Source organism: Phascolarctos cinereus, unplaced genomic scaffold, assembly GCF_003287225.1.
Source record: "Phascolarctos cinereus isolate Bilbo 61053 unplaced genomic scaffold, phaCin_HiC Scaffold_4;HRSCAF=312, whole genome shotgun sequence".
NCBI lineage: Eukaryota > Metazoa > Chordata > Mammalia > Diprotodontia > Phascolarctidae > Phascolarctos > Phascolarctos cinereus.
In genome coordinates this window covers 647056169-647082468 of record NW_027555847.1, presented here as the reverse complement: position 1 = coordinate 647082468, position 26300 = coordinate 647056169, and the positions used below count along the sequence as shown (strand labels likewise).

Below are 26300 nucleotides of genomic sequence, written 5' to 3'. Positions count from 1 at the left end.
TTTGAACTCATCTTCCTGATTCCAGATCCAGCACTCTATTCACTATACAGCCTACCTGTCACAACTAACAAAGTATCCCAGCCCTAATACCTTTATCAGGTAGGAACATATCTGGTTGGTTTTGTTGTTGGCCAAAATGATAGCACTATGCCAATATGAGCTTAGAAAGCTCTACTACAGGTCAGGCACAAATAGTCCATATAAATATTTGCACATCTCACATTTCCTTTGAGCTACTACAATTCTGTTTTGCCCATAGAGCACAGTGCCTTTCATACAGGCATGCCATGCTGGATGGTCCTGTACCAAAGTCTCCCATGTCTCATAATCAGTTCCAAAGTTCTTCAAAGAGGCCTTGAGATTGTTCTTGTATAGCTTCTTCTGACCTCCATGTGAGCATTTGCCTTATATGAGTTCTCTGTAAATAGTCTTTCGGCATTTGAACAATGTGGCCAGCCCTTCAGAACTGTATGTCTGCAGTAGAGTTTGAATGCTTGGCAGTTCAGCTCAAGAAAGGACCTCATTGTCTGGTACTTTATCTTGCCAGGTGATCTTCAGAATCTTCCTAAGACAATTCAAATGGAAGTGATTCAGTTTCCTGGCAGGACACTGGCATATTGTCTAGGTTTCATAGGCATACAACAATGAGGTCAGCACAACAGCTGTACAGACCTTCAGTTTGGTAGGCAGCCTAAGACCTCTTCTTTTCCATACTTTCCACTTATGGATGATGCAGTGTTGACTGGTGGAGAACCTCTGTTTTCTTAATGTTGATTGTCAGGCCAAAATTAGTACAAGAAACAGAGAATCTATCCATATTCTTTTGTATCTTGGCCTCAGAGGCTGCACTGAGTGCACAATCATCTGTGAACAAAAAAAATTGCATACTAACTCTCCCTTCACTTTAGTCTTGGCATGTAGCCTTTTCAGGTTAAATAATTTACCATCAGTGTGGTAGCTGGACCTCAATGCCATTTTTAACTCGTTGAAGGTATCTGACAATATCACTGAAAACAACATACTAAAAGCCATAGGAACAAGTACACAGCCTTGCTTTACTCCATTGGTGACTGGGAAAGTACAAAAGAATTGTCCACTATCCAGAATCTGTGAAAGCATGCCATCATAAAACTGATATACAATATTGATGAACATCTCCAGGCAATGAAGTTTTGCCACGATCTTCCACAAGCCTTCATAATTGACTGTACCAAATGTCTTGGCCAGATTGATAAATGTTGTGTACAGACCTCTGTTCTGCTCCTGACATTTCTCCTGGAGTTTTTGGGTTACAAACACCATATTGACTGTTCCTCAATCCTTTCTGAAGCCACATTGGCTCTTGAGTATATGACCATTTTCTGGGTGAAGAATCAGCCTATTGAGGAGGACTCTGTTAAGAATCTTGACAGCAATGCCTAAAAAACAGACCTCACTGTTTCTCCTTTTTAGAGATGGACAATGGAGGCATCCTTGAATTGGGGGATAACCTCCTCTTGCCATACAACCCAGAAGATTTCAGTTGGCTTTTGTATGAACAGGGGACCCCCTGCCTTGTAAATCTCAGCTGGAATAATCAGCACCAGGCACTTTGCCACACAAGAGAAGCCTAATGGCATTCAAAATCTCTTCTTCAGTTGGAAGTTCCACTAAAGAGGAATTGGCTTCAATCTGAGGGATATAGTCAAGGGCTTCAGCATTGGTTGATAACGGTCTGTTGAGAATGCTATGGAAGTGTTCAGCCATTTCTCCAAGATCACGTCCTTATCATTAATCAATGTGGCTCCATCAGCATTGAGTAGTTCAGATGTCTTTGGCCCATAAATAGCTTCAGAGTATCATAAAAGGGCTTTATATTGTTACCATCTGCGTAAAACTGAATTTCACCTGCCTTCCAACTAAGCCAAGAATCCTACATCTCTCTAAGCTTAGCTTGCACTTTACTTTTGATGGAATTAAATGCTACTTTCTTAGAGACAAATGAACTATCCTGCTGATAAACCCTGTGGAGTTCTCATTTTTTGTGTGGCACCTTCTGAATTTCTCCATCATTTTCATCAAACCAATCTTAAGGTTTGTGAGTGTTTGGACCCAAATGAGTAAATGTGGTATTATACACCTAATCTCTGAAAGCTGCCCACTCCTTTTCTGCTCCACTGTTGCCAACAGTGTATTGACTCAACTTTCCCTCCAAGTTAGTAATGAACTGTTCACACTCAGAGAAACACTCTGATCTGTTGACATTAAGTCTTCTGATAGTCATCTTGTCTTGGAGTGGTTGCTTTTGTTAAATGTGAATGTTTAGTTTGGAGAGGATAAGCCTATGATCAGTCCACTTTCATCACTCCCAGATCCTGTCTGTCTCTTCTACTTACAATGACACAGTCTATTAAATGCCAGTGTTTGTTGTGAGGGTACATCCATGAAGTTTTGTGGCATTTAGGTAAATAGAAGACAATGTTGGTGATGAAAAGGCCATGAGACACACAAATCTTCAGTAATAAGTGACCATTGCTGCTGCTGTTTCTGACTTCATTCCTCCCAAGGACTCTCTGCTTCATCTAATGGTGTTTGCCTACTCTGGCATTAAAGTAACCAGAATTACAAGCTTGTCCTCTTTCAGCACATTGATGATGAAGGTCTCTAAGTCTTCATAAAGTTTTTCTTTGACTTCATCAGTGTTTGTCATGGTGGGAGCATACACACTGATAATGGTAGCATGGTGCTTTCCTATAAGTGGCAGTCACATTGTCATGAGCCTGTCATTTACTCCTTTTGGGAAGCATACAAGTTTGTTGACTAAATTAGTTTTGATTATGAAAACTACACCAGCTTCATGGTGCTCCCCATCAGTGTGGCCACTCTAGAAAAACGTGTATCCAGATCTAACTTCAGTAAACTGTCCTTCATTTGTCAACCTTGTTTTACTCAGGGCTGCTATTTGGATGTGATACCCACTGAGTTCTCTCACCATAAGAGCTATTTGTCTTTTAAATCTACTAGATTTCATGTTGTCCATAACTATGTGCATATTCCATGTACCAGTGGTGAATGGAATCATTTTCACAAAAGTTTTTGTACTGTGTGTGTGTGTGTGTGTGTGTGTTGACCAAAGGGTAGCATCCCTACCTGCTGCAGTAAGCAAGCCAGGGATAGGTTAGGTCAAACAGACAATTTCAGGACACCTTTTCTAGCCTCTTTTTCATGCCAGGAGGTGAGCAGTGTGGTCCTTTAAACAGACTGCTCAGACACCCAAGAGGCTGCCAAATCCCACTGTTGTTTCAGTACAGTAAACAGACGACCCTATGGCCTGGGCCACCTGTGCACAGGGTTGTGACTACAGCTCCCAGTGTATTCACACTTGTTCCTTCATCATTTGTCTGTCACCACAGGACTTTGATGTAGGTTAACATGGTAAAATGGTATGGGTTTGGTCTTTTTATTTGTGCATAAGTTGAATTTAAGTGAGGTAGAGTTGTGCAAACTCATCAGCCTCACTCTTTTCCAGAGTCATTGGAGTCCTGTGGCAAGACAAAAGTCAACATGACTGCCCAGGGATGCAGTGGATGACCTTGGCATTTTCAATGTCTAGCCAAGCTCTAAGCGATCCACAGCACTTTCTTCATCTGCCTTCATGGCTGTTGCAGCAAATTGCTCTCATCTGCCCATTCCACCAGGGGAAGCCTTCACTTGCTTAGGGTAGATAACGCACTAACTCACTGATGGGTTGGAGGCTCCCTGGTTACCACCAACCTGGTTTATCCCATCTGCCAAAATGTTTTGCCAGGGTGTGGCTGCTGTTCATGCTACAGCTTCTTGGAGCCTGGCTAGGGTAGGGAGTCTTAGGTTCACTGGGAGGCGGGGGTCAGTACTCACTAGTGGTCAGCTAAAAAGTGGCTATAAACACAAGGGGCCAGGAAATGGAGCCAAAGGGAAGAGTACTATCAGCTCTCCCCTGCCCAGACTAAACCATGTCTCTTACCAACAGGTCTAGAAACATATCTATTGAATCAATGAATTAGTCAAATGTATTAAATTAATGTAAATCTTATCACGACCTTTAGATCATCTATAAAAGAACAAGCCAGACCAGAATTCAACATTATTCCAGTGGTGAATCAGTAGGCAGCAGTTCCAGAAAGTGCTTGAAAGAGAATTGCTTGGGGGCAGCTAGATGGCGCAGTGGATAGAGCACCAGCTCTGAAGTCAGAAGGACCTGAGTTCAAATCTGGCCTCAGACCAAACACTTGACACTTAGCTGTGTGACCCTGGGCACGTCACTTGGTCCCAATTGCCTTAAAAAAGAGAGAGAGAGAGAGAGAGAGAGAGAGAGAGAGAGAGAGAGAGAGAATTGCTTGAAGGGAGGAGAGGAATAAAGAGGGAAGGAGAAGGGTCTTTTCTTCCCTGTCCCTTCCCTAGCAGCTTTGACCAGAGGAGGGAGAACTTTGTGATTTTCTTAAGGATATGAAGATTTGGCCTTCACATCATGGTCCTAGAAGTGTCCCTGGAACAATGACTGGCGGCAATGTCTGCATCATGGTTAAGTCCAAATGACATCCTGAGGAAGGCCACTTAAGGACTCTACAAGAAGCCCAGCAGAAAACTAGATCATGCTGAAGGGGAACTTTATGAGGACCCCACAATGGGGTACAAAGCATCTGGGTCAAACCCAAATAGAAATGAGGGGTCACTAAATCCCACATAAAGATTCCTGACAGCAACATTTTCACTTAGAAAATCATATTTTTAACAAAATGTTTTGTTAAATATTTCCCAATTACATTTTAATCTGGTTTAGGTTGCATTCAGGAATATTATTCTGGATTGTGTGTTTGACACTTCTGGTGCTAAGGACTTCCAGGAGGTGGGAGTTATTCCCTTGGACTCACATGCTCTAAGCTTGAGCCCATTTTCCCCTGGACTCTATAGGTACTTAAGAAAGGATTTGCCCCCAGTTTTGGGAAATATTTTGTTTCAGCTGTTCTATCTATACCACCTTAGTAATACTTGTTTTTAAAAGCAAATTAAATCTGGCTGATTAATATCAACTAATGATAATCAATGGGAAACACACCAATGGGGGCTCATGACATAGAAACCCACTCACTACCAATCTCTTCAGGTTCCTTAGAATCCTGAAGCTAGTAACTTCCCTCTAGGGACCTAACCTGCTAGCTCTTTTCTGCTCTCTACCCTAGGCCCAAAGCCTAGGCCAAGGGTGGGGAACCTGTGGCCTTCTAGGTCCTTGGTTGTGGCCTTTTGACTTAGTCCAAGTTTTACAGAACAAATCCTTTTATTAAGAGTATTTATTCCATGAAGTTTGGATTCAGTCAAAGGGCTATATTTGAGGGTCCAGAGGGCCACATGTGGCTTCAAGACTGCAGGTCCCCACCCTCTGCCCCGGCCTAGGACCTACTTCCAGGATCCCTCTATCCTCTTGTCTGTTAGCTAATAGGTTACTGACCTCCAGCACCTAAAGATAGGAACACTCCCAGGTCATAGGGAAGGAGAGGGAAACTATTTTCCTTTGCATTAATCCCTTGGCAAGAGATCTGGTTTAGTCTGGGTGGGAGGAGTGCTAATACCACTCTTCCCCTTGGCCCCATATCCTGACCCCTTGTGTTTATAAACATTTTCTAGCCAAACCATTAGTGAGTACTGACCCCAGCCCCCCACCAAACCGTTTCCCTAACCAGACCATGTGTCCATTTCTATTCTACCTTTATGTATATCAAATCCACACTGCCACACTTACCTCACTCTTCCAGTCACTCCTGAAGACACCTGCCTCCACACCTCTATGTACTCTGCTTGGTTTTGTCTTAAGGACCTTCCTGAGACCCCTCAGTCCTGTCTGGCCTCACCCTGGGAGTTAGAGGGACACTGGCTACTTTTCCCAAAGCAAAGGAGAGATCGGTGGGATTGGGAAGGGAAATGAGCTCTTATTTCCTATGATAAAGGATATGTAATGCTGGGGTAGGTAGAGAGCCACCCTCCTATTAGCTGAGAGGGAAGAGTAGAGGGGCTAGCAAGGTCCCCATAGGCAAAACTGCTTGTCCCTTGATTTCTCTAAGACAATTTTTTTAACGGAGTCACCCTTTCGCCATCCCTCACTTTGGTGAGGGTCACTCCATTTCCCTGTGTCTATGTCTGGTTGCGTCTTTGTTCTATCTCTGGAATGAAGTGATTGTACTAAATACAAAAAATACCCTTACATTGAACATCAACACAACCAACCAAGACTGCTGTAAGAACTATTTGCATTTTAATTAATTTCAATGCATAAATTATCATAAGAATTTTTTCTGTCACTCCCTTTAAGTCCTCATTAGGAATCTTTGTCCAAGTCATTCTTATTCATTTTCCCACTTTTATGTTCATAGTTTCTGTCTACTCAGTTCTTCCTTTTTCACTTTCCTTTATTTCACAAACATCTTTCTGGATTTGTTTTCTTCAGACTTGTCCATCTTTGTGGGCAATATTCCATTACCTTAATGGACCACAATTTATTCAAACATCCTCCTACTGTGTGACGTTTAAGTCATCTCCCAGGGGTTATTTTTATAATTACCTATGATCCTGCTAAGAAAATCTTTGAACAAATAGCTCATTGTCTGTTTTTATTAACAAAACCACACATACCCATTTCTCTAGGTCTCTGACTCCATGTTCTTGTCTCATTACTGTCTCTCACTTTCTCTCTTTTCCTCAGTATATCCATGTGTCAATCTTTGTGTTTTTGTCTGAATTTATCAGTGGCTTGGATAAAGACATAGATGGCATATCTATGAAGTTTTCAGATGACACAAAGCCAGGAGGGACAGCTGACACATTAGTTGACAACCTGGATCCAAAAAGATCTTAGCAGGTTTGAACTCTGCTAATCAAACAAGCTGAAATTTAATGGTCATAGAGTAAAAGTCTTCTGACAGTAAGAGCTCACCCTTGATATACTGGCTGTGTGATCCTGAGCAATCAATTGACCTCCCAGTACTGTAGGCAGCCTACCTAAAATTATGAGTTGGATGGGAAATAAGATATACAGGTAATGGGGTATAGAAATCTATCCTGCCCTACAGGAAAATAGAAGAGGAAGAGGGTAACAGGAGGGAGGGGAGATAGAAGGGAGGGCAGATTAGAGGAAGGGGTATACAGAATGCATGCCATCTTGGTGTGGGGGGAGGGATGAGATAGGGTGAAAATTTGGAACTCAAAATGTTGTGCATATGAATGTTGAGAACTAAAAATAAATAAATTAATGAATCTTAAAAATAAAATAAAATTATGAGTTGGAGAAAAGGTTCCAAGCAGTATTGGTAAAAATAAAAAAAAAAAAGAGTCTACTTACCAGAGAGTTCCCTGTAGCATAGGATCTATGCCAATGAAATAACTAGCATAGTCCTTATCTATACAATAAAACCTTACATTTAGGTAAAAAATAAAAACAGCTTCAAAAGTACACTATGGAGAAAGTATGGCTAGAAAGGCATTTGTCTAAAAAATAACTGGGGAACTTTAAGCTTAATAGGAATTAACAATGTCATGTGGCAACCAAGAAAACCACTGATCTCAGGCTACATTAGGGCTAGGGAGATGATAGTGCTTCTGCATGCTGCCCTAGTCAAGCCAAAACTAGGGCATGCTGTACAGTCCCAGTTGCCATATTTAAGAAAGCTGGAGAGCGTCCAGAGGAGGGCAACCAGGATGGCATGCGGACTGGAGAACATGCTCTATAAAGAATAGTTAAAGGAACTAGGGATCTGCTAGCCTGGAGAAGAGAAGAGGAAAAATCATCTTCATATTGAAAGGGCTATTGTGTGGATGAAGGATTAGTTGTTCAGTCAGATGTAAGAAAGAAACCTTACTAATGAATCAATGTCCTAACTGGAAGTGATTTCTCCTTCAATAGTTCGTTTTGTTGCTGTTGTTGTTTTTTAGGCAATTGGAGTTAAGTGACTTGCCCAGGTTCACACAGCTAGTACATGTCAAGTGTTTGGTCTGAGGCCGGATTTGAACTCAGGTCCTCCTGACTTCAAGGCCAGTGCTCTATCCACTGTGTCACCTAGCTGCCCCTTCATCAGTTCTTAATAGCACATTTCTGCATTTCTAAACTACTAGTTCCATGGAGCCAAGACTGTGTCTATATTCCTCCTAGAACCTAGCATAGTGCTCTGCTCACAGTAGGCACTTACTCCATGTTTTGTAATGTTGCTTTGTTATCTTGTAGCCATATTGTGCAATGGGAGAGACCTGGATTGAAATCTTATCTTAATCGTATTGTCTTAATCATATTTAATTAATCAATCCTATTAATCAATCATATTTAGTCTTGGCCTCAGTTTCCTCATCTGTAAAGCAGAGGTTGTAAGAATACTCAAAGTACTTACTTCATGGCATTATTGTATAGATAAAATGAGCAACTGTGTTGGCAAGGACTTTGCAAATTTTAAATCCCTGTATAAATGTGAGCTATATAAACATCTCATCTGTTATTAATTAATCTCACTTTCAGCCTTGATATACAGTTAATTTATGCCCGCCTTATCTCCTTATCAGAGAATAAATTTCCTGGGGGCCAGGAACCATGTTTCATTTATCTTCTCATCCCCCACCCTCAACAATACTAAACAGGAGTCCTTAAACACAGTAGGCCCTTTAAGGATTGAACAGGATAAAGAATGCAAAGCGCTTTGTTAACCTTAAAGACAGAAATGTTAGCTGTTCAGCACCATTGTAATAGTGAGTGATCCTAGTCAAATCAGAAACTGCATTGAAATTGATTTGTTGACTGTGGACCAAGATTGCCATTTGTCAGATGACCCATTATGATTAATAATAGCTGACTTTTATATAGCGCTTACCATGCACTATGCTAAGCACTTCACAATTATCTCATGTGATTCTCACAACAACTGTGGAAGATAGATACTATTATCACCCTTAATTTACAGATGAGGAAATTGAGGAAAACAGGGATGAAGCAGTTTGCCTAGGGTCGCACAGCTAGTGAGTGCCTGAGGTCATATTTTAACTCAGGTCCTCCTGACTCCAGACCCAGCGCTCCATCCTCTGAGCCACCCAGCTGTCTGTCCTATATTTCACCAACACTCCAGCCCTATCTCACATTTAATCCATATTGCCCAACCCCCATCTCCATCCCCTATTTCAGAATCATTTTTTCTCCCTCTCACTGTTCCATCCAGAGGCAGAATGGCAAAGTCGACAGAAGGCAGAATGTTGAGTCAGAAAGCTCTGTGGTTGAATCTCGCCTCAGATATTTACTAGCTATGTGGCTCTGAGCAACTCAGCCAACCTTTGAGCATGTATCTGACACAGTTACTGTGAGAAACAAATGAGATAATTTCTGTAAAGTGATACATCAATATCAATTAGTAATATTCTGCCTATTCTATTCTCTTCCTCATAACATTCACCACCACCATGTTACTCTCATTCTCTTTCTAGTTCAAGTTCCTTAATAGTTAGGACTCCATGACTGTTGCCTTTGATTTGAAACTAATTCCTAATTCAGGTCAGAACCTCCACCCTGATACTGGTAATAGGCCAATTCCCTAGGCCAGGCCCCAGTTAGCCCTTATCCGGACCCTAGACTGAGAGCCCTGTCCCTGGACCCCACTCTGAGCCTTAACTGCGGCCCCAGTGTAACCCCTAACCCTGGCCCCAGTGTGAGCCCTGACTATAGTCTCCCTCTGAGCCCTGGCCATGGTCCCACTCTGAGCCCTGACTATGGCACCTCTCTGAACCTTGACTATGGCCCCAGTTTGAAGTCTGGCCCTGACTCCAAAATGAGTCCTGATCTCATATGGACCCACTCTGAGTCCTGACCCAGGCTACAAAGCAAACCCTAAGCAAGCAGCCTTGACTACAATCTCAAACTGAACTCAAACCTTACAAATTGTCTTACAAACATGTATTATGACTCACATGAGGGACCAGGTAGGAAAAATGTGGATAACTCTGTTCAGCATTTGTTCAGAACCTATTCACTATCTAAGGACATCCAGACACCTTCCTGAAAGGAGAGCAGGTATGGTCCCACAAAGTCTGAACCTGAGCAACAGCTTCCTTTGTTTAAAAAAAAAAAACACCTTTCCTCAAGCCACTTGAACAAAAAACTGATACCCCTTCCCACACCAAAGAGCTATATCCATCTCTGTGTTTACTGGTTTCGAACCTGGCTACGGAGCCATGGGCTGGATTACCTCTGGCAAAGCCTAGCTTTCTGTTGCTAAGAAAAGATACTGTCAGCTCCCAAGCAGTCATGACTCATGGAAATTGTTGATTGGACTGATTTTGTCCATGGCAGGTCACTCAGGCTCACAACAGGGACAGAAAGAATTATTCTCTTTTCTGAAAGGGCTCAGAGCTCCAGTGGAGAAGGGCCCAGGAGCCCAAGCTTCTGAGAAAGGGAGACTGTTCATTAATCTCACAGTCCCCCCAGTGGGGCCAGCCACTCATCTGTGCTAACTCTTTCAGAAAACGGCAGCAATGGATGTCCACCGCACCATCTAGCTGCCATTCTCTAAGAGGATGAGAAGGCATGAACAAAGCTTGGGGGAGCCCAGATGTGGGAGCAATTTTGGGGGAAGCTAAGAATAGCTGATCCTCGGAGATAATAGAGGTGGGGTTTTAGGGAGAAGAGTTCCCTGGGAAACAGGAGACAGCAGGTTAGGGCTGGACCTTGGGAAAAGGCTAGTCATAGAATCCGATCTCCTCTGATGCCTCATTGTGAAATGGAGGGCACCCTGGATTCTTAGATTACATCAGCAGAATGCCAGCTCTGGCTGGTCCTCCAAAGCCGCAAAAGTTTCAAGTATGGCAAAGGAATTTGTCCGTTGCCTAAGCACCAGCAGAGCTAAGCTCAGAGTGGTTCATCTCCAGAGGGCTGGCCAGCAGGTGATGCTCTTTGCTTTGCAGCCACAGTAAGTTACTAGGACAATCTGCTGATGTTTGGAGGGAGCTGAAATGTGTGCCAGTGGAGGGAATTCCCACACTCATGAAATAATAGATCCCTGAAGTATTTCAATAGAAACCTTGCATCCTAGAATCCCAGAGCTGGAAGGAACTTCAAGGGTCACTGTGTCCTAAAGCAGGGAGTCGAGCCAAAACAATAAAACTTTTATTATGCACAGTATGGGGATACAAAAACAAAATGTTAAAAAAAAATCATCCTCAGGGAGCTTATATTCTACCGGATCCTGTCCCTAATATCTCACAGTTGGTCATTTCCCTGCTTTAAAGTCCTCCCACAATGGAGAACACATTGCTTCTCAGAGACAACTGATTATTCCATGGAAGGAGAGCTCTGAGTATTAAGAAGTTCTTCTTTGTGCTGGGCTAAAATCAGTTCCCCTGTATTTCCTTCCTGCCCCCATTATTCTGGTCCCTGGGGCCATATATAATTCACCTAATAACTCAATCCCAAGACAGCCCTTCAGAGGTTTATGATCTTGTAATTGCCTTCTCTCTGAGTCTTCGCTTCTCCAGGCTAAACATTCCTAAGTCCTTCCTTGGATATAGCAAAACTTCCAGTGCCCTCATCATTCTATTTTCCTCTGCTGGACATACTCCAGATTCAGTATGATCTGTCAAAATATGGTGTCCAGAACCGAAAACAATGCTCCAGAGGTGGTTAGACCAGAGCAGAGGATGCCAGGACCATCTCCTCCCTTGCTCTGGACACAATGTCTCTCCATATGTCTGTCTCTATCTCTCTTTCTGTCTCTCTCTCTCTGTGTCTGCCTCTCTTTATTTGTGTTTCTGTGTTTCTCTGTGTGTGTCTCTGTCTCTCTCTGTGTCTCTGTCTCTTTCTGTCTGTCTGTCTGTCTCTCTCTCTCTCTCTCTCTCTCTCTCTCTCTCTCTCTCTCTCTCTCTTTCTCTCTTTTGCTCTCCAGAGATGACAAAATCTAATATCTTCCTAATGAGGAAAGGAGGCTTACCTCTACTTCTTAAAAATTTGTTAACCTTCTTTTTGACTTAATCTTTTATGATAAATGTGGTTAACCATTGCTTTGCTAACCTATGTGTTTCATTACTCAAATGCAGCTGAGAAGGGCCAAAAGGGACTTTCTGGTAGAGGAGAGAAAGATTTTAATAACTGCAGTATTTGGACAGAGCATGATATGTTTTTTTCTACCTGGAGGCTTGGAACTGAAGAAAAGTGAATCACTGATTCATTTTTTACAATTTCCCAAGGCAGAAGGGACACATACCATGATTTCTATCTAGGCAATGAGTTAGGGGTCTGGCTGAGATGTTAGATAGGTGACCTATGGCTGGTAACAGAGATGGCGCCTTTGCTGCTTACTTTCCCATTGTTTTCCTCAGTCTGGAAGGGAAACCACTCCTCTAGGGTGAGAAGAAGGAGCCAAGGGAGTGTCTGAAGAGAAAGACAAGCCTGGGTCCAAAGAAGTGGATGAGAGGAATAGCCTGACCCACACCAGGGTGGCATCAAGCTTAAAAAGGAGTGACAATCCTCCTCCCTAGTACATTACAACATCACGGTGACTTACCACTACTAGACAAATCACTGATAAATGCTTTGGATTTAGCAGGACCAAAGGTAAATCTCTGGGGAGATCTTCCTTCCTGGTTGACAACCATGTACTAATCTTTGGATCTATTTGGCCAGTTCTATCTCCACTTAGCTATACTATCATCAATACCATGAAATTCAGCCAACATTTCCCAAGCACCCCATCACCATGGACATTGGGCATACACTATGTCTAATCTCTCTATTTTGTCCACAAAAATGGCATGAGCAATTTTGTCAAATGCATACTGACACTCAATTATGCTATATTTGGGCCATTCCTGTGATCTATCAGTCTCATAGCCTTTTGGTTCCCCACCCAATGGTTTAGTTTGGTCACATTGTGGGCAAGGAAAACACTCAGTATTCCTTTGATATATGTACCATCCAAGGGGTGACCCCAATACAATCAATCAGTGCCTTCCTGGTCCAACTGCTTAGCCTCTATGATGCTTTGTCATCACTAAGTCCTCTTAAATCATTCAAAGATGAATACACTGCTCTATTACCAATGTCATCAAAAAAATTCCACCAAAGAATTACACTTCATCACAAGGGATCCTTGTATTCCATCTATGGATAACCCAGGCCTTCATCACTCTCTTCTAAAGAAAAAGGCCTAAAAATGAATGAACAAATAAATATGCCTCTTTCCCTTTTAAATATGAAGCTATCTCCCCTGTGGAAATAGAGTTTGAAGGCCTATCCAAAACTGGCCAAAGATCTCAGGTGTCTTGAAAATATCCAATAATGGGGAGCTCACTACCTTTTGAAACAATTCACTGTTCTGTAGAATAGTTCTTGATTATCGGAAAGTTCTTTATATTGAGCCAAATTCTGTCTCCTCGTAACGTCTCTCAGCTGTCCCTTTTAGAGGACGCACAGACCAACCCACTCTGCCCTATGATAGGCCTTCAAATATCTGAAGACACGAATCAAAGGTCCCTGAGTCTTTTGTTCACTAAGTTCAATACCCAATGTTCCCTCCACTGGACCTCATAGGACAATGTTCCCTCCACTGGACCTCATAGGACATGGTTTAGAATCCTCTTCCCCATCCATCTGACCCTACCTTGAACAGTTTGTCAATGTCCCTAAAATGCTCCTTCCCTGCTCAGGAAATGGTCAGTCCAGCAGGGCCCTCTCATGGGTCACTGGTTAAATGCTGCTTTCCCTGAGGGTTGATGGTACTCCTGCAGAGCTCCATGGAGAACTGAGATATGCAGATAATTGAGTAACAATTTAATCTGTTTAGTCTCTAACTCCTCTCCCATTAGCTCCAATTAGTGCATCTGAGTGAACTAATGGGTATGCTACAGTCTAACCACCTCCCAGGTTACTCAGCATGATTATATTTGTCTTTGGACAGTAGGGTTGGTATTGGAGGGTGTTTTCCTTTCACTTTAGTTTATGTGAATCAGAGCCAAAACTAGGGAGGGTGACTAGAGTCCCACCCTAAGCCACTGGAATGTAGAGGACCTTGCCAATAGATAAAAATAACAGAGCTTGCTATCAAAACAAGAATAATTAGTTCAATTAAGAATCAATTGGATCATCAGCTTTCTTACCCACCTTTGCCCCAACAAACCATGCCCCAGGTTAGCTCCTTCCCAGAGCTGCTTCTCTTCAGTCTCTCTCCTGGTGGGAGCCTCCCAAACAGTGGCTTCTTGGTGCCCCAGGGTCTCTACCTCTGCCCCTCCTCACTCCCTCCATAGTCAGGATCCTGGAGTCTTTTCCCTTGATAGTGTCCTGATATTCAAGGTTTTCTACCCCAATGAATATCTTTAAAACTTGATCTGAGAATTAACTTGAGGTACATTGGATAGCACCAGAATTGTTAGGGTTCTGGAATGAGTCCTAATGCTCCCATCAACCCCCAAAGGCAAGTGTTCCCTCAGACCAGGGATGCCTTATAGGGAAAGACTTTGTCTCCCCTGTGATTCCAGAACTTCCTGAGATCGAGGACCAAGTCATATGCCTCAGACCCCAAAATGCCCAAAGGCAAGGGAAGTGGTCTCCCCTTCAGACCAATGGATCCTTGAGTGGGACTTATCCCTCTTTCTCCCTCTATACCCCCTTACCTGATTATGTCTGCTGGGAAATGAACAGTTTTTAAAAGCTACAATGATTGAGCCATTTTCCAATCATTTCCCTTATGGTCCAACAGATATTAAAAAAAAACAAGGGACAGCCACTTCTCTGTATAATTTTCTTATCTGTAAAAATAGGCATAATATTTGCTCTTCAAGGCTCACAGTGTTGTTGAAGAGAGTGACATAGAAATGGGACTTAACAGAATTAAATTAGGAGAGACAAATAGAAACAGTGTGGGCCCTTAGAAGGAAAAAATGAGAAATCAGAGGAATCTGAGCACAAAAGGAACCAAATTGACATTGTGCTAAGCCTGGATGGCAAGGGGCCAGAGTTGAATTAAAGAACCCCTATTTTTAAGCTTTACAAAGTTGAACCTGGGAATAGAGCAAATATTATTGTTCCCATTTTGTAGACTGAGGCTCAGTCAGGTCTCTGCCACTTAACTATCTGGGAGACCTTTGGCAAGTCAATTCACTTTGCTAAAACCTGGCTTTCCTGGTAGAAGAAGCAGACCCTATTAAACAGTCTGGTGTTTGAAGGGCTGTCACATGGAGCAGGCACTAGACTGACTCATTTGGCCCTGGAGGGCAGAGCCAGGGGCAGTGACTGGATGTTGTGATGAGGTAAATGTAAGTTTGATATCAGGGGAAGTCTTGCTCAGTTAGAGCTGCCTCAGAGTGGGATGGGTTGCCTCCAGGGGGTTGGGGCTTCCCCCTCCTTGGAGGTCTGGAAGAAGAAGCTCAGTGACCACTTATTACAGCAAGGATTCCCTCACATATGGGATGGACTTGGTGGCTTCTGAGGTCCTTCTAGCTCTTTAACTCTGCGATCTCTGAGGTTGCTTTGAGCTCTACATAGAATGATCCTAAAAGGATATGGACTGGAATTTGAACTCAGGTCTCTGTTCATTTCAAATCTAGTATGCTTTCTACTATTCCAGAGACTCAGAGTATGGCACAAGAAAGTCTTAGATCCAAATTGATGCTGAGGCTCAAGGGCAGAATTACTTCTTGGAGGTTAGGCAGGAAGAGGGACAGAGATAGGGTTCAGGAAAATAAATTTTGCTTCAACATAAGGAAAAACTTGGTGAAACTCAGAGCAGTTCCTCAACCAGATGGGCTACCTCGAGTGGTAATGACCTCCCTGTCACTGGAAGTGATCGAGCAGATGCTGGAGATGCTGAAGATACTATCTAGGGTTTCCTGTAGCTGTGATGGAAGGTGATGAGGGGGAGAGGGGTTAGTGTACAAGATTTCTAAAGTCTTTACCAGCTATGCCCCCATGAACTGTCTATGGTGCCATGGAACAACTTATGTAGTCGGCAGATATGGTGCCTGACAGACAGACCAGCGTGTGATCTCAATAGCAAAGGAACACTTAAGAGGCAAAATGATGTAGTTTAGAGTCAGAGAACCTAGGTTCGAATCCTGGTTCTGCTGCTTGCTTCCTGGTGGAGGGTGGGCAAGTCTCTTTGCCTGTCCTCAGTTTCCTTATCTGTCAAAGGAGGAAGTTAGACGAGATGGTCTCTAAGGTGTTTTCCAGCTCTAACATTCTCTGCTTACCTTCCACCTCAGACATTCTAAGTTCTATGCTTCCCTATGTTCCAAGGCCCCAGCCACCTCTGATAATCTTTGTTCTCACATACCCCTAAAGTTCTGAAATCTAAGAAGAGCTCCAGGACACAGTATGAAGGGCAAAATATTTATTCATTTTCCAGAAGACACTACAGCAAGTCAGGAAATGCCTTTGCTACATGGTGCTTTGACTTAGACCAGTGGGGGTCCAGGCCTGGCCCCTTTCCCGTCTGGGAGTCCTGGGGTAGGGAATTTACTGGGCCCTGGGGCTGGGGCCAGGAGGACCACTCCGGGGTGTGGGGTGGCACCACTGCCTGAGTTGGCATAGCTCAAAGCCAGCTGTTCCAGTCGCCGCTTTCGAAGTAAGGCTTGGGCCGTTGCATGGAGAGGACGGAGCAAGGCAGGCGGGGGTGCCCCAGGCCGCAGGAGGAAGTCAAAGCCCGTCCGGTCTTGGGGGTCATAGAAGAGAGGACCCCGGGCAGGGTCAGGTCCAGGTGGCCAGGCGTAAGGGAAGGGGAGTGTAAAGTCCTCAGTCAGCACCCGGATGGCAAAGTCGTCCTCCTTGCCCAGTGCCCGGTAGGCTCGACCAATCCCACGGAAGTGAGCCTCCCAGAGCTGGGCATCACCACCATAAATATCCGGGAACGGGGGTTCTTGGGGGGCAGCAGGACCTGAAGGAAGCATGGGGTGGAGAGCTGAGGGTCGGCCAGGAAGGGGAAAGCTATTGATTTCTAAAACCTCATACCCATTACAGAATGTTACACTTTCATAGGATTCAGAGCTGGAAGGAACCTTTAGAGATCATCATGCTAAACCCTCTCATTTTACAGAAAAGGAAACTGAGGTCAAAAAAGGGAAAGTGACTTACCCAAGGTCACACAGTTAGTAGATTCACACAGAGCCAAGATTCACACGTGGGTCCTCTGACTCCACATTCAGGGCTCTTTTCACTACCCCATCTAAGTGCTCTCTCATCCAGGACTTCATGTGATCCTTGCTGCAAGGACAGAGATGATCATCCCCATCTGAAGCAGTAGGCTGAAGGGAGAGGCAGTGTGGTGCAGGGGAAAGATCACTGAACTAAGAGCTGAGAGACTGGGGTTCATAGCCAGACTCTGCCACCAGCTGTATGACCTTGGGCAAGTCTCTCCACCTTAGTTTCTTCCTCTGTAAAATGGCAGAGGAATATGATGGCTCTCCGATCACTTCATGGGAATGTTGCCCAGATGAAATTGGGTTGAAGGAAAGCACCACATTTCTATTACACGTTCTTTTAAAATGCTTTCCTCAGAACCATCTAAGAAGTAGGAAAGGAGTATTGCCATCCCTGTTTTACAGATGAGGAAACTGAGGCTGAAAAGGACAAAATGTTTTTCCCATGGCTTCCCGGCTAGGAAGTGTGAGAACCTAAGCTTGAACAGAGATCCCCTGAATCCAAGGCCAGGGCTCTAACCACTTTGTTACACTTCCATTTCAATAGCTGCTAGAGCTATGCCAATGTCTAGCTGTGCTTTAACCTCCCATATCCCATCTCCATACTCTCCAAGAACCCCTCTCTCTTCCCGGCCCTCAACTCTACCCCAAGGCCTCCCAAGTCTGCTCTCCTAGGCCAGTTCCTCAGACTCTTCTAGCCAGAGCCCGGCTCCACCCCCAGGGGGTGATTACCCTACACAATCTGATGTGAGGTCATGACCACCCCTTAGGCCCCCCACTTCAATGTATGCTCCCCACTGCCCAGCCACCCCCACCCCAATGCTGTTCTAACCTGCCACTGCCACCACCATGCCTGGGATCAGAGAGAATCAGGAAGAGGTCACCTCATCCAAGGCCTTCGTTTTAGAAACAAGGAAACTGAATCCTGGAAAGGTGGAGTTACTTACTACACATGGAGTAAGAATTCAGAGCCAGGATTCAAACCCCTGTCTTCTGATTCCAAATCCAGTGTTGTCTCCAGAAGGCCCTTGACAATGCAGGTGTGTTCCTTGGAAGGGGAGGGAGGGCCTGAGCTGGGAGAGAAGTTAAAGCAGCCACTCTAGTCCTCTCCCGGTTAGCACATCAGGGTGGATCAGTATCTCTAAGGAGGGCAAGTTGGGAGCCTGGTCTTTAGGAGATAAGATACTGACTTTGCTGTCTGCACAATGCTGTCCAGAGGTGGTCCTGCTTCTCAGCTTCCTATTTTCCTTTCCTCCTCTCTCCTTCCTCATTTCTCCTTCCACTGACTGGCTGGGTAATTTTCAATGAGGCACCTGCCCTCCCAGGTCCTCTGTAAGATGAGCCAATTGGGCCAGTTGGTCTCTAAAGTCCCTTCCCAATTAAATGATCTGTAACACCACGGTTCTATCCCTCCCACACCCATTCCCAATGTGCCCATCCTTCCTAAAGACCTGTCACACCCGAAGTGGTGGGAGGTGGGGGCAGCCGGCCAGGGCCAGGGTCTCCAGAACAGGGAGAGGCCATGTAGACAGGCAGAAGCCTCTTGGGGGTGGGGTGCTTGGGGGGGAAGCCCTGTTTACCTGGGCACCCTGGAGACGAGGGTGGAAGGGAATTCTGAGCCAAAGCTGAAAGAGAACTCTACAGTTAAAGAGACATTAACCATGCTAAGAAACAAAGCTAATACCTGCCTCTCTCCCACCTCACTACTTCTCCAAATCCTCCCATCCTTTAAGGCTCAGCTCCTCCAGGAAGCCTTCCCTGACCTCTCACTTCATCCCCTGCTCCAATCCCATGGAATTAGATAAGAATCAGATCTAGGGCCAGAACTCAGAAACCAACAAGTCTAAACCCCTTATTTTACAGATGAGAAAACTGAAGCCCAGCAGGTGAATTGACTTGTCTAGAGTCACAGAGCTAATGAACATCTGGGGCAGGATTTAATCCCTTGTCCTCCGACTCCAGATCCACCCCTAGGAGCCTAGAGCACTGGCCTTTGCTTGCTATTCTGTCCTATAAGAATAGCACAGGCCATTCCTGGACCTGGACCAGAAGCCCTTCTAGCTTGGTGGGACCTGTTAGGGCTTCTCCTCTGCTGACATGATCTTCAAGAGTCCAGAATCTCTTCCAAGGAGGGTGGGTATGTCATTTCCACGGGAAGAGCACCACTTTGGGAAGCATAGGACTTGGGTTCCAGCCCCAACTGTTACTTAATATATATGTGACCTTAAGCAAGACCCATCCCCTCTCTCCCTGGGCCTCAGTTTCCTTATCTACAATGAACGGATTGGACTAGATGACCTCTAGGGTCTCTTCCAGCTCCAAATCAATAACCTTGGTATTCTATGGTTTCAGAGACTTGCCTTAAGCATTGAGAGCTTAAGAGACTGCCCAAGGAGATGTCAGAGGCAGGACTGACCATCAAGCCAAGCTTTCCATACACTAAGCCCTTCTCCTGTTCAACTAACATTACAATAGCAAAACCTCGCATTTCACTACAGCTTTATGGTTTAGAAAGGAATTTACTTAGGAAAACCCTTTATGAGGAAATAAAAGTAATGAAGTGATTTGCCCAAGGTCATACTGTTGAAACTCAAACTCAGGTCTTCTGACTCCAAGTACAGATCCTCCAAAACAACACAAGGCCTCCAATCATGCTAATTGTTCCATGCTTCCCCAGCTACACTGGCAGCATTCTCACTTCATAATCCCTTGTCTTGCCTGCTGACCACCTTTGAGTTATTTTTAAAGTCTCATTTCCAGAGAGTGGAATAGAAAAGCCTTGTATTATTATTTTTTTGGCGGTGAAAAATTACGAAACAACATTGGGAAGGGGAAGGAGGAGTCTCAGAGCTTTTCAGAGGAGCCAATCTCTCTCAGGTAGATAAGGCTATTAGTCATGCTAGGATTATACATCTTGCCCCCTGCCGACCCCCACCAAGAAGAAAAGGAGCCAACAGACATTTATAAGTATTTCTAAAGACATTTCTTATTTACCGTCATGCTAGGATTATACATCTTGCCCCCTGCCGACCCCCACCAAGAAGAAAAGGAGCCAACAGACATTTATAAGTATTTCTAAAGACATTTCTTATTTACCTGACTGGTTGCTCCTGATTTGGGAAGATGGAAACAGACTGCAGAAGAGCTAGGAAAGAAAATCAAGAGAATTTCAGGGATAAAACAGACCTAAGAGCTAATCAAGTACAATCCCCTCCTTTCATAGAGAACTAAGATCACACATAAATTAGCTACAAAGCCAGGACCCAAACCCAAGGTGTTTGGTTCAATTTAAGTCAACAAACATTTATTTGGGGGTCCAATATTTACAGAGCTCAGTTCCCAGAATTGTAGACAAATACAAAGTAGAGATAAGGCATGATCACTAAGTGGAGGAAGCTAACAGTCTTGTGGAGGATGAGAACTGAGAAAAGCCCATTGAATTTACTGATTTGGAAGGTCAGGAAACTGAAGCTTTTAGCCTGGGCCCCTTTTTCCTTATTTTGAAAAATAAAAACACAGCATAAGAAGTGAATCATTAATTTCATAGATGGTTTTAAGGAAAAGGGTTTGATTCCTATATCCTGGTTTTTAATTTCAGAAAGATGAATTCCTGGGGCAGCTAGGTGGCGCAGTGGATAGAGCACCGGCCCTGAAGTCAGGAGGACCTGAGTTCAAATCCGGTCTCAGACCAAACACTTGTCACTTACTAGCTGTGTGACCCTGGGCAAGTCACATAACCCCCATTGCCTAAAAAAAAAAAGAAAAAGACAAATAAAAAAAGATGAATTCCTTACAAAGAATGGAGGACAACTCTCAAGGTGGAGAAGAAATAAAATTGGCATGAAGCTCAATGACCTAACAGATCAGGAGGACTTTGAGTGGAATTCTAAGGGAGGTAGAGAAAGAAAAATCAATAAAATAAAAAACAAATAGGGGACAACTGACTAAAACGTTTTCAGAGAATGAGATTGGCTTTCTAGACCTAGGACCAAGACGGAAATGTCAGGCTCTTGACTCAGCGTGGAGTACACCAAAAGAGGTCCAAGGAAGAATGTATTTGCTTGCAAACTCGCTTATCTGATTAAAAGAACTTTAAACTACAAGATGAGGAGGAAGAAGGGTCCCCAGACACAGCTTCCAAATCAGATACCCATAGAAAGTAAGAGGGAAGAGAAGGGAAAAACAGAACATTCACTAATACCCAGGAGACAATCAGTGATAGAGATGAGGAAGAGAAACCTTGGGAATTGGTGGCTTTGACATCACTTAAGGTCTTCATTTGTCTGAGACAGTGCATGGAGGGAACTCTTGTTCAGGTACAGGTGGGACTAGGTGGTCCTTTCAGGTCCCTTCTAGATCTAGGAACCTAGGATTCTATGGCTCTACCTCATTAAGTAAACTTGGAGAGATCACTGTCAGTAGCGCTGTAGGGACAGGAGTGGGATTATCAGGAACTGAAGAACAGAGAGAGTGATTGAAAGATTGGTAGTATCTACTACAGACATCATTTTCAAGAAGTTTAGCCATGAATGGGAGGAGAGAGATGTGACAAGAGCAGAAGAAAAAGCTTTCTTTTTTTTTCAAGGATTAGGGAGACCAGGGGAAGCTAGGTGGCACGGTGGATAGAGCACCGGCCCTGAAGTCAGGAGGACCTGAGTTCAAATCTGGCCTCAGACACATAACACTTACTAGCTGTGTGACCCTGGGCAAGTCACTTAACCCCATCGCCTAGCTAAAAAAAAAAGAAAGAAAGAAAAAAGAAAGGATTAGGGAGACCAAAACATATTTTGAGGTGAAAAGCAAAGAGTTGATAGATCAATCAGTCAATCAACAAGCACTTAATAAGTGCCTACTGTGTTCCAGGCACTGTGCTAAGCACTGGGAATACAAATATAAAAATAAAATGACCTTTGTCCTCAGACAGTTTGTATTCTATCAGGGGATTCAACATGAATTTAAAAAATAAAGTACAAACATATAAAGTGTATATTTATGCATATAATATATATCCACATATGTGTATATTTATATATACATAAACAATAAAGTATTAATACTGTAAATACAAGGAGATTTGGAGGGTAAAAGCAATAGTATCTGGGAGCATCTGGAAGTCTTTCTGCAAAAGGTAATGTCTGAGCTGATCTTTGAAGGAAACCTGGGCTTACACAAGGCAGAAAAGCCTGTACTCCAAATGGGGACCAGGGAGCTATTTGAAGCTATGGAGAAAAAAGATGGAATGTCACATAGGAGACATAGCAAGAATGCTAGCTTGGGTGGATCATGGAGTACATGAAGGAGAAAAACATACAGTAAGTTTGAAAAGGAATATGGGAGCCAAATGAAGGAGGTTATACTTGACTCTGGAGGCAATAGGGAATCACAGAGATTTATTAAGCAAGGGAGTGATGTGGTCAGACCTGTGATTTAGGAAAATCAGTTTGATAGCTCTTTGGAGAGTGGATTGGAGAAAGGGGAGATCAGCCTAGGAAACCAAACAGAAGGCCAATGCAATAGCCCAGATGAAAGGTGTTTATGCCCTGAAGTAGAGTGGTAGCTGGAGAAGTGGAGAGTAAGGGATGAATGAAAGATAGCATGGAGGTGGAATCCATAACAGATCGAGATGCTCTGATGTCCTTAGAATAATGACACTCCATCCTTCATCTTTGGGCCTTAGCACTGACTGTCCCCCATGTCTCAAATGCTCACCCTCCTCACTTTGACATCTTGGCGTCCCTGACTTCCTTCAAGATTCCGTTCAAATCCAACTTTCAGAAGGTCTTTCCAACCCCTCAGTTGCCTTCCCTTCTGGGATGACCTCCCATATACTCTATGTAGACAGCTAGGTGCCATGGTGGATAGAGCTTGGAATCAGGAATACTCATCTTCCTGAGTTCAAATTTGGCCTCAGATACTTACTAGCTGTATGACCCTGGGCAGGTTACTTCACTCTGTTTCCCTCAGTTTCCTCATTTGTAAAATGAGCTGGAGAGGGAAATAACAAACCGCTCAAGTATCTTTGCCCAGAAAATCCCAAATGGGGTCAAGAAGAGTTGTACACAATAGAACAACAAAATACTTGTATGTCCCCTTTTATTTACATGTTGTCTGTCCCATTGGAGTGTAATCTTCTGAAGGTCAGAGACTGATTTTTAGCCTTTCTTTATATCCCCAACACTTAGTACAATGCCTGACATGTCGCAAGTGCTTAACAGATAGATACTTATTGATGGTTTATTGATTAATGAGATATCAGAGCTAAGAGGGACCCCATCATCTAGTCCTGAGCAGGACTCCCCTTCCCAAGGTCCTTGACAAGTGACGGTGAACTCTGAAATGCGGTGACAGGAACTCACTACCTCTTGAGGGAGCCATCACTATAGGACAGCTCTAATTGTTAAGACATTTTTCAATTCCCTTAAACAAACACTCATTAAATGTCAAGTTGGAACCAAAGCACCATGCTCAAGGCTGGAGAAACAAAGACAGATATGACCTAGGTCAAAGAGATCTCTCCCTCCTCAGCATTCTCCTAAGACTTTGCCCGGATTCCTTCGCATTTATCTCCCTCTCCCCTCCTATCATAATTATATGTGTATTAGAGGGTAAGAGCTTTGACCACAAGGTCTAGACATCAATCAACCACTCAGCACACATTTACTCTTATCGAGGCTTCTAGGCTCAGCCTCAGAATCCAGTCCTGGTGGCAGGGAAGGAAAAACGATGAAGGCAGATAGAAGAACTAGTCCTTGACCTCTGGAAACTCAAAATCTAGAAAGAAAGATTGGACACCCACTCATGTAGGAGGTGGTTAAAAGAGCATGGGATTTGAAGTCTAGACATCTGGGTTCCAATCCTGACTGTGGTACTAGCTTTGTGATCTTAGGTAAGTCACTGGACCTGCAAGTCTCAGTTTGTTCATCTGTAAGGGGAAAAAAAGGTGTAACGCCTTCTCTAATTCCATCAGAGCATGGTGTTTCTACTTGGTACAGAGATCACCTTGCTAACAGATTAGCACTTTTAATGAACCATCATTTGTAAATACATGCTGGCTGAGAGAAATCAGTTTGTCAGAGACCAATTCCTCCTCCTGTATAGGACTATTATAAGGAAAGCCAAGATTCAAAGGTGAGCTGTTATTGTGTTATTTCAAAATTAGAATAAGCTGTTGCTATTTCAGAGACTGCTAGGTAGCCTCTGTGGATTGAGGGCTTGCCCTGAAGTCAGGAAAATCTGAATTCAAATTTGACCTCAAACACTCACTAGCTGAGTGACTTTGGACAAGTCACTTAAACTCCATCTACCTCAGCTGATGGGATGCCATTAGCACCTACCTGCCAAGGTTGTTGTGACCATCAAATGAGAAAATTTTTATGAAGTATTTAGCACAGTGCCTGGCACATAGTAAGCACTTAATAAATGTTTGTTTTCTTCCCCTCCTCCCCCCCAAAAAATGGCAGTTGTAATCCCATCTCTGTAATTTATCAGCTGTGGGGTCTAGGAAAAACCTCTTGACCTCTCTGGGCTCCAGTTTCCTCTTCTATAAAATGAGAAACTGAGGTTAGAGGACCTCTAAAGTTCCTTCTCTATATCCCACGATCCCAATTTCTGTTGTTTACTGTTGATTGCCCTCTCCTCCTTGAGACTGTCTCCCCTCTAGGTTTTTGGGGCACCCTCTCTCCTGGTTCTCTTCCTACCTTTCTGACTGCTTCTCAGTCTCCCTTGCTGGTTCCTCATCCAGATCACATCCTCTCATTACTGGGGCTCTGTCGTGGACCCTCTATATGTCCCCCCTCAAGGAGTCCAGCTGACAACCTCCCCTTCCTCCCCATACACACCTCTGCCTCCTTCCTCAGCCTCAGATTCAAGCTTCTAGAAGAAAAGGACTGCTTTGTTGCACCCCATCTTGTAGGAGAAATGATCACGTGCTGGGATCAAAAGTCGGGTAGGAGAGCGGGTAAAAAGCCTAGATACCCATATAAACAAAAACAACAAGAAGAGAAATGAAAGAGATCTTGGCTACCCAGAAGGCTAATCCCCTCCTTTTACAGAAGGGAAAATTAAGGTCTAAAGAGCATATGACTTTGCCCAAGGTCACATAGCAAGTTAATGGCAGGATGGGACTAGAACCCTGGTACTTTGATACTAGCCTGCAGTCTCGTCCACTGTACCAAATGGATGCCGTTCTATTCCCTTTTCTATCCTAATCCCTATTGGGGTTGGGGGAGGGGGCTGCCTGAGGGCTGACTGAGGGGCAAGGACTTTCTCAAAGCCTGGACTCTCTCCTTACCAAAGCCATATGTTTCCACACTCGGTGAAGCTGTAGCCGCAGCCCATTCCTCATCCTGTCCCCCTGCCATCCTTTCCTTCTGTCTTTCCAGAGGAGTGTGAAAAGGACTCGAATACCACCTAGGGATAGAGAGAGGACTAGACCTGCAGTGTCTGATCCCTCGCTTATGCACCCAGCACTGTCCCACCCACTCCAGGATCTCTCATCTCTGGTTAATCTGCTCAGGCTGGGATCGCTCTGAAGGCTGCCAGTGACATCTACTGGAGGCTGGGGAGATGAACCCGGTTGACGTGCCTCCAGGCAGCTTCCTTCCCAAGCTGGAGCTGTCGGCAGTCGCTGACTGTCAGAACTGGAAAGAGACACGAAGACAAACAAGATAGAATGACAGAGCTGAAGGGGCCTTACAATATAGAACGTAGCATATTATAGCTGAAAAAAATAACTTAAAACAGACTATAGAATATCACACCTGGAAAGGACCTAGAACCTAGAATGTCCAACCTTAGACGTCTTCTAATACAACTCCTCTAATTTTAGAGATTAAGAAAACAGGGCCCAGAGATGGGCATTAACTTGCTTAAGGTCACACAGCAAAACAATGAGCAATCCAGAATTAGAATAGAGGTCTTCATGCAAGTGCAGGCTTGGCTGCCACCCGTGGCTTAAAAGAAACCAAGGATGTTCCTCTGCCACCAAGACCTGTCAGGGTACCTGAAATTCTATTAGAAATTCATTTCTTTGAGTTTATGTCTTTCATTAAAATTCAATGACAAGAAATGGGTGAAAGAGACAAGTATGGAATCCTACCATATCCACTAAAAGTCTGTAAGGTTAGGCCTGAGGGTTAGAGCTA

The 26300-nt window shown here is 43.9% G+C and overlaps 1 protein-coding gene across 6 annotated transcripts; it reads right to left on the bottom strand.

Moving 5' to 3' along the window:
• Positions 1-16337: 16337 nt before the first annotated feature.
• CUNH8orf90 (chromosome unknown C8orf90 homolog) lies at positions 16338-25793 on the bottom strand. 6 transcript variants are annotated; one of them, XR_013486349.1, is made up of 4 exons: positions 25448-25793; positions 24996-25123; positions 23077-23142; positions 20249-20302 (listed from the first exon to the last, which is right to left on the bottom strand). XR_013486349.1 is itself a non-coding variant. In XM_020995076.2 (3 exons), exons 1-3 carry the CDS (start codon positions 25499-25501, stop codon positions 16417-16419), a joined length of 582 nt encoding a protein of 193 aa, XP_020850735.2. In that variant the 5' UTR covers positions 25502-25793; the 3' UTR covers positions 16338-16416. The 6 variants fall into 6 exon arrangements, 4 of the variants coding, with proteins under 4 accessions (XP_020850735.2, XP_078009905.1, XP_078009906.1 ...); XM_020995076.2 differs by lacking the exons at positions 23077-23142; positions 24996-25123 and adding an exon at positions 16338-16895 and having other exon boundaries at positions 20254-20302; XM_078153779.1 differs by lacking the exons at positions 20249-20302; positions 23077-23142; positions 24996-25123; positions 25448-25793 and adding exons at positions 16338-16895; positions 18105-18230; positions 18348-18602.
• Between the last annotated feature and the right edge of the window lie 507 nt (positions 25794-26300).